Below are 19,909 nucleotides of genomic sequence, written 5' to 3' on the forward strand. Positions count from 1 at the left end.
AAAAGTGTCCTCTGTCTTCATGTCTTCTGATGGTGTTAACTAATTGAGTTTGCGGCTGTGCAGGAATCCTGGAGGTTCTCCACTGCATTCTAATTGAAAGCCCCGAGGCCCTGAACATCATCCAGAAAGGACACATCAAGTCCATCATATCGCTGCTCTACAAGCACGGACGCAACCACAAGGTGAGCAGCAACTAGTCAGGAATCACGAATGTTAATGCGGGTTCTCGTGTGATCTCAGTAAAAGGACTTTACTTGAATTTTCACTGTGACTGAGGTACATGTAGTACTTCATAACGGTCATGTTTCACAGTTAACCCACACCATATACAAATGCTTTTATGTGATTATTGACGTAAAAAATAATTAATTCATTCTCTGCCACTTGTCCGGGTCCTGGTCATGGTGTCAGTAGACCAAGCAGCTCAGTAGACCCACACTTCCCTATCCTTGGCCAAGTCCTCAATCTCTACCTGGGGTATCCCAAGTGATTCCAAAGGCAGCTGGAAAATATCCCTCCAGCCTGTCGTAGGTCTTCACCAGGGCCTCCTCATAGTTGGACGTGCCTGGAAGACCTCTCTAGGGGGACAACCAGGGGGCATCCTCAGCAGATGCCCGAACCACCTCAGGGGCTCCTTTTGATTGAAAGAAGCAGCACCCTGCTGGATAGTCAAGCATCTGTCTTGGCATGTAAGCCCAAATAACCCAATGGCGGAATCTCGTTTACGCTGTTGTAACCACGACCTTATTCTTTCGGTCATTACCCAAACTTCTTAACCATAGGTGAGGACAGGAGCTTAAACTGACTGGTAAATTGAGAGTCTTACCTTCTGGCTCAGCTCTGTCTTCACCATGACGGTCCACTACAATGTCCGTAATATGCAGTGATGCCGGTAACGCGTTACTTAGTAACGCGTTACTCTAATCTGACCACTTTTTTTAGTAACGAGTAATCTAACGCGTTAATCTTTCCAAATCGGTAATCAGATTAAAGTTACTTCTCCATGTCACTGTGCGTTACTATTATTTTTCATTGTGGGTCGATAGCAGCATTAAACTTGGTCTGTGGGCAGGAGGTCGGGGTTCGACTGAACTGCCCACTTTCAGTGAGCTGTGAGCTTATCATCCGCGGTTTTTTGCAGCTGCTCGACTCGTCGTCACCTCTTAAAGCACGGTGATCAGCACACCTGCACTGAGCTTTACAAAGACATTTTTTATACTTTTTTTCCTCCTTTATTTAGAGCTGAGCTGAGCCGCTCCGTATCTGTTCATTAAAAACAGCTGATCCTCTGCGACGCGTCAACAACTAACACTATTTTTCACTCAAATGCACCTAAACTCTCTTTCTGAGGACCACATGATGTGAAAACGCAATAAAACTTTCTTACCTGTAAATCTGGTCATGTTTTCTGCATAAATAAATGTTATCCATTCTTTGTGCTCAAACGCCAAAGCAGGGGTGAATCCAGATGGAATGGGGGCGTGGGGGAGGGATGTGCCCCCCTCACAACACCCCTAGATTAAAGGTCCAGTTTTGAAGCCGTTTTTTACTACAACTACTAATATTGCTTAAAATAATAATAATTTCGACAAGTAAAATGTTTAGAGAGAATTTAAAAGTTAGAAAAATGTTAGAATTTAATAGTTACATTTATAAAAAATGTAGGTTCGAAATTGCAAGTTTTACTGTTACAGTGCTGTCAACAGTTAAATATGAGGTCAAGAAAGAGGTCTTTATTTTACTTTTTATAAAACAAGTATTTATTTTCATTGAAGTCAAGAAAGGGTGACTATAAAGTGAATTTTGGCAAAACAGGTATCATTGTCATGTTGAGGTGGCAGAGGGTTGTTGTCGGCAGCTGGGAAAAGTAACTAAAAAAGTAACTAGTAATCTAACTTAGTTACTTTTACAATTGAGTAATCAGTAAAGTAACTAAGTTACTTTTTCAAGGAGTAATCAGTAATCAGTAATTGGATTACTTTTTCAAAGTAACTGTGGCAACACTGGTAATATGTCAGATGCTGCCCCAGTCCATCAATCAACAGAGAGATCAATAGACAAAAAATTTGGTAGTTGAATTTAAATTATGATTAAAATGTAAGAATTATAAGGACACATACTGAGTGCATACCTTTGGCAATAATGAACAGTCCGGAAATTTGGTTAGACAAACGGTATTATTGAATGTTTGTAGGCCCGTTTATTCCAATGCAGCAGTGTAATTAACGTCATCCTGTTTGAATTTGTTTTTCATGGTCACTAATAGAAATTCTTGTCTAGATTTTCACAAAATGTCATGTTGTTAATTGTCTGTCATGGGATGCCTATGAGTGACGGGTTTCAATAAGATCTGTGGATTAGTTATTCAGAAATTGTTATTGATATTGAAAAATGCCGTATTTCACTGGGTTAACTAATATCAATGATGCTCCAGGTTTCACATTCAGATACCAAAAAATGATAAAAATTTATTTTGGTTTTGGTTTTTCATCTTGATTTCTTTGGTCATTCCACCTGTCATAACCATCAGTGACAAACCTTTTTAAGAAACTGATCTATTCTAAAATGAATTTGTCCAGAATCTACATCAGGAGTTAGGTTATATTTCTTGATAATATTGATCCATTGCAGTGTACCACAATTTAAAGCAGGTGTTGGTACATCAACATGGCATGTTTTATTATGGACAGTCTTAACGAAACATGGACTAACCGTGGTTGATGGATTACGCAAAGTTAGCATGACCATATATGCTCATCATTGTTGGGTTTTTCTCGATTTCCCATCACAAGACTGTGGTTAAACCACCTATGTTGTACAAGGTGGCGGAGCTGTCAGAGTTGAAAATGCTGACCTTTTCCTTGGGTGTGATGAGGATGGACAGAATAAGAAATGAGTATATCAAAGGGACAGTGGGAGTCATAGAGGAGAAGGTGAGACGATGCAGGGTATGTCAGGAGAAGGATGCTGAGGATGGAGCTGCCAGGCAGGAGGAAGAAGTGAAGGCCAAAGAGGAGGTTTATGGAAGATGCAGAGGGCAGACTGATATAGGGATGAAGAAGAAGAAGAAGAACCAATGTTGAGTAAATACCGATACTTTGTGCATCTGTTAGGTCATTTCTTGAACAGTCTTGTGTAATCTTCCTGAAAAACAAGTTAGGAAAAAGCCACAATAAAACAAACCCATAGTAAAGCATCACCTCTGTGCCACCAAAATTCAGTCAAACAAGAAAACACCATGTAGTTAAAATGTCTGATCTTCTTTCCAGTATTTATTATTATTATTATTTTTTTTTTTTTTGTGAAGGTGCTCCTCATTAGGCTCATAAAAATGATTCACTGGAAGCGCATTTATTTCCATAATATTTCCCTCTGGACCTCTTTGTCACATCTTTGTCTCTTTAGGTGCTCATTCATTATACTTAAATTCTACCAGCATATAAAATTTCATCCTTGGCAGCATGTTCCTGCAGCTTTTTCTTTCTTTCTTTCTTTCTTTCTTTCTTTCTTCTTTCTTTCTTTCTTTTTCCAGCCGCGTGTCCCATCCATGACCCAATCTATTAAAGATTAAACTTAAACCCGGGGCAGGCATTAAGATTGCCCAGGTCATAAATCAGCTCTAATGCGTCATTTCGTTATAAAAACAGGAGAAATGGATCAATAATAAAGTAATGTCACCTTTGGCTGAGTTTCTTGGACAGTTTAATTCTGCGGCTTTGTTACCGTACAGAACAAGATACTATTCGACATGATTTGCCTCAACAAGCATTAGAGAATAATTAAAACCCAGCTGCTTGAAAAGAGGCTGTCCCTAGAGCTGTAACCTGAACAGAGATCTGGGAGCAGAAATAATTTGTCATTTATGAAAAAATATGGATTCATAAACAAGGCTTAAATGGGGAAAAGGGGTCAACATGTGATCAGTATTTGCTATTGTTGCTACCATTTCTCCCTGTTGAATCTCCTGTAGATTCTCGATGTGCTGTGCTCGCTGTGCGTATGTAACGGCGTCGCCGTGCGGACCAATCAAAACCTCATCTGTGATCACCTGCTGCCCAGCAGAGATCTGCTTCTTCAAACACAACTGGTCAATGACGTCCAAAGGTCAGACAGCCATTCAATTTGCAATTCTGATTCACTTAGATATATGCATGGATAGTAAATGGTCAAAGAATACGAATTTTATTGGGTAGAAGAGTGATGCTGAAACCAGAGGTAGTGACAAAGTCACCATCAAGTCACTCTCAAGTCATGAATCAGCATGTCTCAAGTCAGCTTGCAAACAATTGGTGGTCATTATGACTTGAGACTTGACTTGGGACTTGCAGATTGATGACTTGACAGTGACTTTGTCCCACCTGTGGCTGAAACAGATATTTTTGTTACACTGATGTTTAATTCTCACTTTATGAGTTTGCGGTAAAGCTGATACAAGATACAATTACAGGTTTCATGTTGAACATCTACAAATTGGACCATGAATTAGTGATTTCTATAATGCACACTTTAGTCTTTAAATTTCTTAATGTTCATTAACCCTCTAGTTTCTTCGTTTCATGTTAATTAGTTTGTGTTGCAGGTGTAGCAGCCTCCCACCCCCTAAAAATAAACACTGGGGTGTAACACAGTCCAGGTGGGTTTATAGCCCGAGGCATATTTTCGGCTCCACCAGTCTATACCCCTGTAGTCCAGATCATACGCCTTTATATTTGGCATAAAAAGTCACAATATCAGTGCAAGATCAACATCTTTTGATGCCAATGACAAATAACAATTTTTGGACATTTTCAACTCTTTCTATGTTGCATCTGTCACCTGGTAACATCATAAATAGAAAAGCGCATTTGAAAGATATCTTTCTTTTTCAGCTTCATTGTGGTATCTGCACTTGATTTCTCATTTAAAGTATTTTTTTAGTGTAGTCTATAAGATTGTGCCACCTGTGTGTGTGAAGTAACATCAGCATTGAATGTTTCTTTGTTTATGACATAGGAGGTATGATTGAGCTGAGACTAAATAATGATATGAAATGGCCAGCCAGTTTTAACCCTGTGTATAGTCTGAGATGAGGCTATATCTTGGTCTGTTACACCAGTCAAAAACAATGCCCCTTCGGAGCTGATTCTTCTTCCTCTTCTTTCAGCTGTTCCCGTTAGGGGCGCCACAGCAGATCAGTCGTTTTCATCTCACCCTGTCCTCTGCATCTTCCTCTATCACGCCAACAACCAGTATGTTCTCCCTCATTACATCTATAAACCTCCTCTTTGGCCTCCCTCGTCTCCTCCTGCCTGGTGGCTCCATCCTCAGCATCCTTCTCTCTATATACCCTGTGTCCCTCTTCTGCACATGTCCAAACCATCTCATTCTCACCTCTCTGGCATTGTCTCAAACCGTCCCAGCTGAGCTGTCCCTCTGATATATTCATTCCAAGTCATGTCCATTCTCGTCACTCCCAGAAAGAATTGCAACATCTTCAGCTCTGCCACCTCCAGCTCTGCCTTCTGTCTTTTTGTTAGTGCCACTGTCTGTAAGCCGTACAACACAGCTGGTCTCACTACTGTCTTGTAGACTTTCCCTTTCACTCTTGCAGATATTCTTTGGTCACAAATCCAACCACCTTTCTCCACCCACTCCACCCTGCCTGCACTCTCTTCTTCACCTCTCTTCCAAACTCTTCATTACTTTGAACAGTTGACCCCAATTATTTGTAACCACACTATTCCACTGGGCTCCCTCTCATCCACACACATGTACTCAGTCTTGCTCCTACTGACTTTCATTCCCCTGCTCTCCAGAGCATATCTCCACCTTTCCAGGCTTGACTCAACCTTCTCTCTACTCTCACTACAGATCACAGTGTTAACTGCAGTATCATAATCCATGGAGACTCCTGTCTGATGTAATCTGTCAATCTGCCATCACCACTGCAAACAAGAAAGGACTCAGAGCAGATCCTTGGTCTCATCCCACCTCCACCTTGAATGAATGTGTCCTTCCTACTGTGCCTCTCACCGCTGTCACACTGTCCTTGTACATTCCTGCACTACCCTCACATACCTCTCTGCTACTCCAGACTTCCCCATACAATTCCACAACTCTTCTCTTGACACCCTGTCATAAGCATTCTGTAAATCCACAAACACACAATGTAACTCCTTTGGTCATCTCTATACTTCTCCATCAGTACTTTCAGAGTAAACATTGCATCTGTATTGCTGTTTCTCTGCATGAAACCATATTGCTGCTTTCAGATCTTCACCTGTTTTCTAAGCGAAGCTTCTACTACTCTTCCCCATAACTTCATGCTGTGGTTCATCATCTTAATACCTCTGTAGTTGCTGCAGGTCTGCACATCAACCTTGTTGTTAAAAATAGGAACCAGCACACTTTGTCTCCATTCCTCAGGCATCCTCTTACTTTCCAAGATTTTATTAAACAATCTGTTTAGAGACTCCATAGCTATCTCTCCTAAACATTTCTATGCCTCCATTGGCATGTCATCTGGACAAACATCTTTCCACTCTTCATAGCTGCACTCACTTCATCCTTACTAATCTCTTGCACTTCCTGATTTGTTCTCTCCACATCATCCAGCCCTTTCTCTCTCTCATTTTCTTCATTCATCAGCTCCTCAAAATATTCCCTCCACTTTCTCAACACACTCTCCTCACTTGTCAGCACTTTATCATCTGTATCCTTTATTACCCTAACCTGCTGCAGCTCCTTTCCAACTCTGTCCCTTTGTCTGGCTAATTGGTACAAGTCCTTTTCTCCTTCCTTACTCTTCAGCTTCTTGTACAGCGTGTTGTATACCCATTTCTTAGCTTTAGCCATTTCTCTTTTTGCCTTACATGACATCTTCCTGTGCTCTTGTCTACTTTCTTCATATCTCCAACTGTCCCAATTCTTTTCCACCAACCTTTTTTCTCCTTATATGTTCCTGAACATCTTCATTCGACCGCCAAGTGTCCTTGTCTTCCTTCCACTGTCCAGATGTCGCCCCTGCTTATTTTGTGCTACATATAAGTCATGAGTTGTGGTGTTACAGTTTTAATTATAATTACATCATTATATAATGATTTGACTCTGATTTTAACTTTGCTCTTAACCTGTTTATCTTGATTTGCTTGTTGTGCAGTACTTTGATTGAAAGTGCTTTACAAATAAATTTATTATTATTACTTTTCCAGTTGTCCAAAACGTCTTTCCCTCCACCCAGTGCCTTTCTCACCTGCTCAGTGGATTTTACACAATAGTCTTCCTCCTTCAGCTTCCATCATCTGATCCTTTAAACTGACTCTCTTCCTCTTCTTCTTATCTTTAATACATTTTGAAAGTTTCAAAATATCTTTTTTCATGTTGTCATTATGGGGTGTTGTGAGTAGAATTTTGAGTAACAAAATGAATTTACTCCATTTTGAAATAAGGGTGTAAAATAAATTTTGTTTTGGAAAAATTGAAGTGCTGTGAATACTTTCCGGATGCACTGTAGTTTTTATTATATAACACTTAAAGAGATCGTGGTTATTTGATAGGTGGATTGTATGATATGTGGCATTGATGATTTGTCCCACTGTAAAGAAAAATGCAAATGTTTCATGCAATTTGCTTCCATTTACCATTCACTTTGTTTGTATACATTTCAAAGTATTGAACATCTCCACTACCTTTTTGTAAAAATGCATTCATAAAAATACATTTTAAAAAATATGTTGAAACATTTTAGGTGACATATAAAACAAACAAAAAAAAAGAATGTTTTCAATTCATGCAGTTAAATGAAATTTAATTTTTTTTTAAGGATGGAGTGTTCGATTCAACAAACAGACATTCCATCTTTGTAATTCAGAGTGATTAAGAAATATGTGCATATGTACAGTTGTTGGTAGTTGTTTCATATGTGACATGGTAAAGAACAAGATGCTGGCATTCGTAATTTTGGAGTTATTGAATCTGAAAGAATGTGGATACACTCACCGAGTCACTCAGATTAACATAAAAGTGGCTGAGAATGTTTCACTTTATGGTGTCTGTTTTGTGTTGTACTTGTTCTCCAGCATGAGACCGAACATTTTCCTGGGGGTCAGCGAGGGTTCAGCTCAGTATAAGAAGTGGTATTATGAGCTGATGATTGACCAGGTCGACCACTTTGTGACGAGTGAGCCCTCCCACCTGCGCGTGGGCTGGGCCAACAGCAAAGGTTATGCCCCGTACCCTGGAGGAGGGGAAGGCTGGGGTGGCAATGGCGTGGGAGATGACCTGTACTCATATGGTTTTGATGGACTTCACCTCTGGTCAGGTAAGTGATTGGAGGAGAGATAATAAGCAGTTTATATTACTGGTAGACACAATCAGTACCCAGCAGGAATGATCTCCTTGCCCAGACTGTGTGTAACTGTGCGTTGTTCAGTGTGTCCAGCTCTGTGTGTGTCTTTGTGAATGAGCTGTGCCGACACCACTCAAAGGGTCAAATTTCAAATAACCATGTCTATTTGTGGGTTTCAGGTCGCATCCCACGGGCTGTTGCATCCATGAACCAGCACGTCCTAACTTCAGAGGATGTGGTGAGCTGCTGTCTGGACCTCGGAGCCCCCAGCATCTCCTTCAGGATCAACGGGCAGCCGGTTCAGGGCATGTTTGAAAATTTCAACACAGATGGCCTCTTCTTCCCCGTTGTTAGTTTCTCTGCAGGGGTAAAGTGAGTACAAGTTAGTCCCGAGTCTCTTCTGCAAAGCGACTGGTTGAAAAATCCAATGAAAACAATAACAACCGCACACACGAACACTGCTTGAAATTCTACTTTCAGTGCGTTAAACCTCGCAGCCTTGAGACTGAACACGGGTGAAGCAGACTGGCATTACATCCACAATAACCTTAGATAGTGTGACTGACGGGGACTTCAAAATGGTATTTTAAGCTCAAACAGTTGTTTTTGGAATCCATTTGTAGTGAAAAGCATTACCTGATCAAACAAAACACTGTAAATTGCACAGTTTCTGACAAAATATATAAATACTGGAAAGCAAAGTGCAGGGGTGGATCTCTCTTCAGGTGAGAGGATATGGTCCCCCCCACCCAACCAGGAAATTTTTTTGATTTTTAAAAATCTATAGCTTTTTGTTTCCTGCATTCTAAGGCAATCTGTGAAGGTAAGTATTGATTCTCCAGCCATCATTTTTCATGGAAAATTTAAATTTTAAACACTGGAAACTTTCTGAGGACAGCGTGCCTGTTTAATTAGTATCATGCTATATCACTATGGTTTCACTTTGATGTGATTTTAGATATTTGAACATTAAGAAAGCTTATTTATTTTCCCCACCATGAAAAACACAAAATATTTAAAAGCCCAATAACTCCCAAATCGTTGTATATTAAAATACCAGTTGATTATTAAGAATTTGATTATATCTACAAACACATATGGGGACACTGTGACCACATGATGCCATTTTTAAAATGTACAATAAAATATTAAACTAATGTATCTTCTTCTTAGGGTGCGTTTTCTTTTTGGTGGTCGGCATGGCGACTTTAAGTTCTTGCCACCATCGAGCTACGCACCATGTTATGAAGCGCTGCTGCCGAAAGAAAAGATGAAGGTCGAACCAGTGAAAGAATATAAGCGGGATGTGGACGGGGTCCGAGATCTTCTGGGTCCCACCCACTTCATGTCACAGGCCTCCTTCATCCCTACACCAGTGGAAACGAGCCAGGTAAGCTGAGTTTAACTTGAAATATCTTTAAAGTCAGGTAAACACATGTCTAAAGATTGAGCACATTTAAGATACATTGCATTGTAAATGTTTATATATCTCTTCACTGGCTTCCTGTCCCAGTGAGATCAGATTTTAAGGTTCTGCTACTAGCCTATAAAATTATTCATGGACTGGCACCTCCCTACCTAGCTGACCTAATTAAACCTTACGTACCGGCCCGGGCTTTACGTTCTCAGGGTGCAGGACTACTTAGTGTCCCTAGGGTGAATAAGAAGTCTGCGGGCCATAGAGCTTTCTCTTAGCATGCCCCTGTTCTGTGGAATGATCTCCCTGCATTAATAAACAGTCAGATTCTGTAGAGACTTTCAAGTCCAGACTTAAGACACACTTATTTCCCTTTCATATGGCTAGCATACTGGCATAGTCTGTCACTATGCTTTTTACTCTTTTAGTTCATTTTATTAGGACATGGAGCGTGCTGCGGCCTCAACTTTATTTAAATTCTGGGTCTGTTAGTGAAGCTTAGGGCCTTAGTATTTCTTCTGTTTTTGTTGTTGCTTAATGCTGACAAATTACTCTATTTGTTGTCTTTCTGATGCTTGATTCTTCTTTTTTCTTTTCTCTTTGTTTGAGGTGCAGCTCCATCCTGAGATGGGTGTGGTATCTGTTACAGAAACCGTCCTGTGCACTAACAGCATTTCCTATATGTTCATTTTGTGAATTGTTTTGTAATTTGTGTCTGTAGCATGGCCCAAGCAGAGGGTCACCCCTTTGAGTCTGGTCTGCTTGAGGTTTCTTCCTCAGAGGGGTTGGTAAGGTTCGACCTTACTTGTGTGAAGCACCTTGAGGTAACCTTGTGATTTGGCGCTATATATAAATAAATGAAAATGAAATGAAACATTCAAAGATTTTATCACAATTTGTGGATACTATTAATGCTGGATACCATTTTTCAATGACTTCTTAAGAGTATGTGATGTGTGCAGATCGTTCAGAATGCTGCTGTTGAAGATTTGACTAAAACCAGAAGATTTGATCACATTACACCTGTTGTAGCTTCCCTTCAGTGGCTCCCTCTGACTGTGAAAGCTGATTTTAAGTGTTTTCTGCTGATGTATAAGGCTCGAAATGGTCGTGCACCCACCTATCTTGTTGAACTTCTTAAACTTTTTGTTCCTTCTCATGTCTGCAAAATGTGTGACTGATTAGTGTCCCCAGAGTCAAGAAGAAGTCAGCAGGCTACAGAGCTTTACTTTGATCCTATTCTGTGGACCAGTTTGTCTGTTGTAGACAGTTCACTTCAGACAAATCTTTTCAAGCTCACGTATTGCACTCCTTTTCAACAAGTTGACGTAGGCCACAGAGGTCCCCGAAACATATCTTTGAAGTTTCTTGCTAAATCCACTGCAATCCTGGATTTTAGCTGCATATAAACACTTTTGTTTGAGGAAAAAGCTGCTTCTGTGTCTGTAGTTTTAAATGTAAATGAGGTGTGCCTCACTGCACTCCCCTCACTAAAGGGATTTGGGTCGGGCTCGTGTCTGTGCATACATGTATGCGTGTTTCTGTCCATGTCACCACCATGTATTACAAGTTGAACACGACGTCTGCTTTCTGCTGAAAGGCAGATCAGCTACACAAATCGGAAATAAATACACATACATGCCTCTCCCACACACACACACAAAAGCCCAAACTGATGGCACTCTGTAACTCCAAAAAAAATGATAAGAGACGATACAAAGTGTGAGAGAAAGACATTGCCAAAGACTGAGCAGCAACACCAGTACAGCTAAAACACAACCCGATGTCAATACACACGTGCACTCCAGTGGCAGCAGTTAAGCAACGCACACGCAACACTCATGGTGTGTTTCAGACATAATGTTTCCACATTAGCATGCATGCGAACAATATATCACGCTATCATGCTACACACAGTAAAGCAACATTAAATTGTAAAACCTAAAGTACCCAAGTTTGAAGTTGGGTCACGGACATTTGGTACCAATCCATATTTTATCTTCAGAATTATAGTGTTATACTGGCCCTCGTTGAGAAACCAGGCTGAAGTAAAATGTTAGCACACACACACACACATATTACTTCAAGTTGTTACATTGAAGTTTTGTCTTTTATCTTTTTATCTTTTTTTAGATTGTCATGCCACTCCATTTGGAGAAGGTTCGAGACAAACTGGCTGAAAACATTCATGAATTGTGGGGCATGAATAAGATAGAGCTCGGCTGGTCCTACGGCAAGGTAAGAACTGCGAAGCTGCTTTCTTACCTACCAAATGGAATTTTGGTTATACCTGATGGCATTTTCTGTGTTTTTGAACAAACAGGCATCATAATTACACACATTCTCAACAAATTAGAGTTTAAAAAACAGCTTATGATGCATTAGCCATGACTGAATAGAGAATTTAACCATCACAAATGCCTCTACATCATCTTGCTTTCTTTTTTATAATTTGCAATTCACACCAAAAAGAGGGTAAGTGGAAATAACACTCATTTTCTGTGTATTTAGTATTGCTGTCATTCATGTAGATGTTTCGTTACAGGCAGCAGGTTCATTGTGCGTGTACTATGTGTTTGAGTGTCACTCATGTATTGTTTCATTTAAGGGTAGAACATAGTTCATTTCAGGACAGCCATAAACCACCACAAACATTGAAATAAAAGGATTAATAAATGGAAAAGGTTTAACTAGTGAATGCTTGGTCTCCAAAGTAAAGGTCGACATCCATTGGATTCTATGACATGTGACATATGTTACCCCGTAACATGATAACTAAGCATGACAGATGGCGCAAACTATTCCTTTTTAAAATGCTATTACCTCAACCAACAATTTGCGTTATTTTCTTAGCAAAATTGGAGCAACTTTAACTTTTGACCCCTGTACAAACTGAAACAGACTTTTGTCACCATTTTTACCCCATAACTCCATGGAATTCAGTCATAGATAGTCTAAACTATACCTTTTTGGAATTGTTATGATCAGACAAATAATGCGGTATAGTTTTCAACATGATTGGAGCATTTTTAAATTTTGACCCCTGTGTAATTCTTTATTGACCCCTGTAGCTCATTAGAGGTCAGCTCCAGGATGGCTCGATATCTGAAAATAAACATTAGTTAATTTAGAATGTGTGAGCCAAATTCCATGCTTTTATCACAAAATTAATAATTTTTATGGAAATTTTAGCTTAGCTGCACAACAAAGAGTACTGTCAAGGATGACATCCAGGCTCTTAACCTGGGGGGGATGGTGAGACAGTGGAATTATCAATAGTGAGAGAAAAACTCAGTTTTGGATTAAGTGGACTTCGTGCCAATGAGAAGAACCTTGATTTTGCTACTGTTTACTTTAAGAAAGTTTATGGTGAGCCAGGTTTTTATTTCAGTTATGCAATCAATGAAGGAGGTGGGCAGAAGAGTGGACGAGGGTTTAGTGGCAAGGTAGAGCTGGCTGTCATCAGCATAACAGTGAAAATGGATGGTAAATTGTCAGAAAATGTAGCCAATGGGAAGGAGGTAGATGATGAAGAGGAGGGGCCCCAGGACAGAGCCCTGGGGCACACCTGAAGTGAAGGAAGGAAGGGGTGGATTTAAAAGACTGGAGTTGGGTGAGCTGAGTGCCCCAGAGAGGTAAGATGTAAATTGATCTAATGGAATGTGAGTTGTGCCAATGGAAGCTGGACTATTAAGAAGAGTGGAGTGACAGATGGTATCAAATACTGCTCTCAGGTCAAGGAAGATGAGGATGGCGAGGAGTCCAGAATCAGCTGCCATAAGGGGATCATTTGTAATTTTGTAATAAGCTAATAAGCTCATTTATGTATTCGGTAGAACTGGTTGCAAAATATATTTTTGTATTCCTGTTGTTGGAGACAAGCGCTCTGAAAGACGTCATGTTCTATTCTCACCAGAGCTGGCTACTGCAGTTCACATAAAAGCAATGGCATATCTGAACACAGGCCTGCATGTTTTCTTGGTAAACATCCGTCATTGCCATGCCGCCTCCTCTGAGCAGCATTGCCAAAGGGACTATTTGGCATGACTTGCAGCTTCCAGAGGAGAATTACACTTCTCACTTGGTATTCCAGTCGTACACCTTTCTGTCTCTCCCAAGAAAACATGTTCCTCTTTCATGATGTATTCACAAGTCGACTCTATTATCGCTGCAACCAGCAGCATCCTGTATTTATCCTACATTCCCCTCTGGTGTTGCTTCACATTTACATTGTGTTACCAGACTGTTAATTTCATATGCATACATATAAATCTTGCATTTTTTCTTTCTGCCCATATGCAGATTTGGTGTGTTGCAGAAAAGTTCAAATATTCTTCCTTTGGCTTTTGGTTTTGTTTTGTTTTTGTTTGTTTTCTCTTAGATACGGGATGATAATAAGCGGCAGCATCCATGCCTGGTGGATTTCTCCAAGCTGCCAGAAACAGAAAAGAACTACAATCTGCAGATGTCAACAGAAACTGTGAAGTATGAGCATGACGGATGTATTTTCTTTGCAATGCAAATTTTGTTTTTTAGGAAAATAGAGTGAAGAGTTTACCAAAGAGATGGAGAGAGATAGTTTTGATCTGTTTAGTCTGGTAATTTGCATGAAAATTAATGGCCACCAGACCATATGTGACTCTGGTTAGAATGAACCTCAAGTGAAATGACTTCACACAGTGGAACAGTATGAATATCAGCATGTGTAGTTATACAAAATTAGCAATTATTTCAAGGACTGAAGGTCCAGTCAGTGACTTTGTACTACTTTGTACTAGATGTTGCGTGAGAGCCAGATTTTCCGAAAAAAAATATAGGCTACTTGTTGGACCCCCATATGAATGCATAGAATTGTCAGTCACTCACAACATTGTCTTTGTGACTGGGGGGGTTGGGGCGCGGGGTCAACAGTTTCTCATGACAGGACTCACTTGCACCCAACATGTGCACACCTTGTACTGTCATGTGATAAATATGCACACACGGTCAGTGCAGCCATGCAAACAATGAATAGAAAAGCTCAAATTACAACAGCTGCATAGGGAGTGTTGTTTCATTCTCTGCACTGAATGCCATTATATCACTAAATGTATACAAATAAAATAGTGTTTGGCTGTAATATTAATGTTGACAATGTCATCGATAGCACCTTGGGTTTGTTCATCATTTTATTATCTTTTTCTCTTTTCTTATGTATCTGCTTTGTTATTAATTCTTCTTTTTCTTCTATATGATTTCTCTTTTTCAACCTTTTATTTTCCCATTATTTTTCTTGCTTTTGTCACCATTTTCCTTATTTTTCTTTTTCTTAATTTTTTTTGTTCATTTTTTCTGATTTTTCCCCTTCTTGTTCTCCTTTTTCTGTTTCTTGCTTTATTTTCTAGTTGTCAATGGTAGTGTAAGTGTTTAGTCACCTTTAGCATCATACTGCACATAATCTCGTCTCCAGACTTGTAAATGATAGTCATGCTAACAGCTGGTTTTTAGCTTATCTCTCTCTCTCTCTCTCTCACACACACACACACACACACACACACACACACACACACACACACACACACACACACACACACACATATATACATATGGCTATATACATGGGCACAGTTTGGTGGGGGATAGGGGGGACATGTCCCCCCACCTTTTCAACCACGGGGGACAGAATATGGTATGTCCCCCCACCTTCTGAGATATATGTGTGTACTTGAAACATGCTATGTCAGTCTTATGTGCAAACCATGTCAGAATAGTATCTTTGTTTCTGCAAGTTTGTATTTTTAGAAGCATTGACTTGTTTACACCTGTTTCTTGTTTGTCACATTCGGAATTTTCTGGGACTGCATTTGCCCAGATTTGAAACCAAAAATAGTTGCCTCTAGGGACTTGTGTCTACACATAAGTATCAATGGACCATATGCTAATTTACATTTTGAAAGTTAGAAAACAAAATCAGAAAAGCTATCTGGGACCTCAGAAAGCCCATTTGCAATTATTGCTTGATCTCCAAAATCAGTCTATGCAAGCGAAATTATGTTCAGTATGAGTGTCATTAGTGCCACTTCAAAAATTAAATTCATGAGAAGTAATTTATCCTAAACTTATGATCTGTTGTTTTTTCAAACTTATGCAAAAACAAATCTTGAGGAAAAACTGCAGTATGCGATAGTTAATAATTATTAAGAGCCTGTTCTTTCATATTTATGAATACATTTTACCATATTGCAGTTGTTTTTTTAAATAAGAACTCAACCTATCATTCTTTTTGAGTTCTACACATGTGGTGATACCTTATTTACACCAGGATGTTAATAAAATCAATGCTGGCTATTCTCAGAATAAAGTACTTATATCCACAGTTTCAAATTGCATAAGTCAAATGGTGTCCACTTTATGGTCTTCTCAAAACATTAAAATTACTGTTCTGGATGCTCAGAATGCATCTGAGCTTATCTAGAAACCGTTGGCTTCTGGGGGCCTAAAGCGGCCCCCAGACCTCCGGCCTATGGGCTTCGGCCCTGCGGGCCTCGCACTTTGTCCCCCAATGTCTAGTTCTAAATTGAACCCTTGGCTCTCTCTCTCTCTCTCTCTCTCTCTCTCTCTCTCTCTCTCATATATATATATATACTACTGCAGTTCATATAATAAAAAATCAATAAATGTCACTTAAGGGTTTTCCATTTCCATTGTTTAAAAAACATCTCTTGCCACTGTTTTACATTAAATTTTATTCCAAACAGCCTCTGTAAATCTTGTTATCAGCTCTGCATCTTCTCTTTCAATCATGGACTATGAAGTCCTGCTTTAATGTGATAAATCGCATTCTGTGGCAGTCACATTGATCAGTTACTTGACATCAAACTGTCACTTTACAATCTCACAGAGAGACGCGGAATTGATCAAACGCACTCTGCAGTAAACACATTTATCTGAGTATTGTATTTCACAGTCTTATACTGACATTATGTCTGCTTTGTCAAGTTAAATTAATGTAAATGTGATATTTAACATTTGTAGATTTACTCACTGTTCCGAAAGGGTCATTTTTGTTTATTCATTTATTTATTAGTTTGTTTGCTTCTCCCACAGAACCCTGTTGGCTTTGGGCTGTCGTGTAGTCCAGGTCAATCCTAACGCTGAACACTCCCTCAAAAAGATGAAACTTCCAAAAAAGTGAGCATATTTACATCTAAATGTCCACAGTTAAGATGAGAAATCCTTAACTAAATTATATAGCAGATTCATTCTGCCATGGTATGTACTGTTTTCTATAACGATTTACTGTATGTCAGGCCATAAACAGTGATGAAGAAATCCTGGTGCATTTACTGTCCATCATATCCATGACTGAGAGGAGATTGTTATTTTAAATATATCTGTTTTGTGATCTTGGTTCTGCAGCTACATGATGTCCAATGGATATAAACCAACACCGTTAGACCTATCGGACATAAAGCTGACACCAGGTCAGGAGCTGCTGGTAGACAAACTGGCAGAGAACGCACACAACGTATGGGCAAAGGATCGCATCAAACAGGGATGGACATATGGCATCCAGCAGGTATACGATGAAATATTTCAACTTTCTAAATCTTGAAAGTGGCACTTACATTAAGCCGAGGGAACTTCCCACTGCAATGAGCAAGTACTTTAGAATAGAAACACGGACTGCAGCAGACTAAAGGGAGGATTTCTTTTTATTTCATTGTGGATTTTAGTTTTTAAACTTTTAATTGCATCTATTATGAAAAGCATTTTGTGCTTTGTTTTCCCCTTTAAGATGTATATGATTGTGCTAATTGGTTTAATAGTATTATATTTGTGTAATTATAAATTCAAGTGGCTTATTCAGTCTGTAAAACCACTTAGATCATGAATCAGACTGAAGGCTAAACACAAAGTACAGCGGCTTTTCACAAAGCGCATCGAAATCTTTTACCTGAACAAAGTCACTGGTTTGGTGATGATGATACTTTTGCTGGAGGAAGCACCACGTGTTTAGGGCCTTGGTGCTTGTGGTCTTGCTGACTGGTTGTGAGAGCTAGATGATAATCAGTGATCTAATGTGACAACAAAGTCTCTTTGAAGGATCCTTGGGTATCCCTGGAATGAATTTGTGCCAACCAAACAGTTGCTTGGTCTTGGATGAGGCTCACCAATGACATTTTGTCTATGTGCCACATGTCTCTGGTCAAGATCCAGCATATGGGTGCCTCAGTGGTGAGGACCACAGCAACTGGAAAAGACCAAGGGCAAGCCCACATTTCACCTGCCTGCAGAAGATAGGTAGCTGCTCTCGAGAGTTGGAGATGGACCGATTTTTCCACCATGCAGACCAAAAGTCGGTTCCATAGCTTGGTAGATACAATGACATGTGGCACTAGTGCATAATGACTTGACCTGAGGACTGAGAACTTTCAGGTGTTCATGACAAATATTTGGCACTGACATCTTGGTAAGCAAAAGTCATACATTTCATTTTCACACTTCTTTAACAGAAAAATCTGAAATGGTACCATTGTGGTTATAGGATTCTTGGGGTCTATTTTCTACTTTCTGTTCAGCATTTGGTATTTTGTGGGTCCAGCAGGGTTACAACCCACAAGGTGTTCCCCTAAAGCTGAGTGAAAAAGAAAATCAAAGTGTATCTGAATCTATTACCAACGTTTGTTTCTTTTGAAATGAAGTCCATGCAAAACTTGACAATGTTCAACTGTTAACCCTTTAACTGCTCAGGGTTTCAGGTAAAAAAAAAAGGCAGAATCTTTTTAGGATTTTAAACAAAAACAGCCGATCAAACAAACCTTCTGGTTATTGCTCAGCCTGTTTTTCAAGTTAAGCCATAAAAACTGCCTCAAGGTGTAGTAATGTGAAACTTCTCCAGCTGCATCTCAGCCACATGGGAGCAATGCTATGGAAAAGAACACAAGAAAGATCAGGAAAGAAGTGAGCGTCAGCAAGCGATAGTTAACTTCTCAGTTACCGACACTAACAACACAGCTGTAGCAAACACTGTACTTGTGTGAATAAGCTTGATCGCTTGTACTTGCCAACAAGTAATGACTGAAGGAGGAATCATTGGAAAGCAAATTGTTGCAGATGTATACACCAAAAATCCTCTTTGACTGCTTCTGCTCCAAGCAGGATCTAAAGAGTAAGCGGAACCCTCGTTTGGTTCCTTATATTCTGCTGGATGAGCGCACCAAGAAGTCCAACAGGGACAGTCTGCGGGAGGCTATACGCACTCTGATTGGCTACGGCTACAACATTGAGCCTACAGACCAGGAAGGCGGTGAGTCTGGACCATCATAATTCCCATTATTATGGTTGTACTTGATTGTATGGTTAAGGGGCTGCTGGTATCCTGTAAATTGTGTTTATAGTTCAGTAATGTCCTAGGGATATGAAGCGTGGCTTTTCTGCATTACTTTCCTCAAGACACGACGGGATAAATCCACTGAACTTCCTGTTGGTATATACAGTAGATGAAAACTGGGTATATAATTAAACTAAGGATGTCCCATTCTGAAAAAAACCCATTAAATCCTACCCAATAAAGGGGTCTTTGATTGGTCAGTATGGTATATATTAACCCTCAAGTGACCAAGCTATTTTAGCGACTGTATATGGCAGGATAATTACAGCATCAAATACAGAAGAACTGGTTACCAATGCTTTAACACAAATCCCTGTGAACCCATCAGTCATCCTTTGTGACAATCATGAGCTATTTTCATCCTCACTCTGGGCATCAAGAATCAGTCCCAATGCTTGTGCAGCTGTAAATCTTGCTATCCTAGGTTTGTTGGCCATACTTCCCTATGTAACAGTAAAGTATAATGATTAGAATTGGCAAAATACAATACATCTGAAGCTATGATGTTGAAAATCTCATTAATGTTCCTGGAATCATAAGTGACCCTGCACAAATTTGGATTATACTTGCCACATGGATTGGACGTTCCTTGCAAAATTCTGTGAACAAATTAGGAAAAACTGTGCCAAAAAATATATCCCCGGGGTCATAAACGGCCCCACTCGGTCACTTGAGGGTTAAACCTAATTCAATTTTTAAAAAAGTTCAGGGAAATAGCCCCATCTGTATGTATTGACCTTGGTTCTGCTCCAAGTACTTCGCCACATCGCCACAGTCACTTGACTGCAACCAG

The 19,909-nt window shown here is 39.7% G+C and overlaps 1 protein-coding gene and 1 long non-coding RNA gene across 2 annotated transcripts in view; one reads left to right on the plus strand and one right to left on the minus strand.

Moving 5' to 3' along the window:
* The window catches only part of LOC117532313 (ryanodine receptor 3-like), a 323,993-nt gene that overhangs the window by 128,077 nt on the left and 176,007 nt on the right, over positions 1 to 19,909 (plus strand). Inside the window, 10 exon segments of the mRNA XM_034195633.1 lie at positions 64 to 182; positions 3,971 to 4,104; positions 8,058 to 8,299; positions 8,506 to 8,698; positions 9,500 to 9,716; positions 11,877 to 11,981; positions 14,125 to 14,228; positions 16,830 to 16,913; positions 17,142 to 17,301; positions 18,885 to 19,032. Coding sequence (XP_034051524.1) covers positions 64 to 182; positions 3,971 to 4,104; positions 8,058 to 8,299; positions 8,506 to 8,698; positions 9,500 to 9,716; positions 11,877 to 11,981; positions 14,125 to 14,228; positions 16,830 to 16,913; positions 17,142 to 17,301; positions 18,885 to 19,032 — 1,506 coding nt within the window.
* On the minus strand, positions 1,311 to 19,796 carry LOC117532314. The gene is made up of 3 exons (XR_004566835.1): positions 19,724 to 19,796; positions 17,016 to 17,021; positions 1,311 to 1,321 (listed from the first exon to the last, which is right to left on the minus strand). It is a non-coding gene; the product is annotated as an uncharacterized LOC117532314 (long non-coding RNA).

This window comes from Thalassophryne amazonica, chromosome 19, assembly GCF_902500255.1.
Source record: "Thalassophryne amazonica chromosome 19, fThaAma1.1, whole genome shotgun sequence".
NCBI lineage: Eukaryota > Metazoa > Chordata > Actinopteri > Batrachoidiformes > Batrachoididae > Thalassophryne > Thalassophryne amazonica.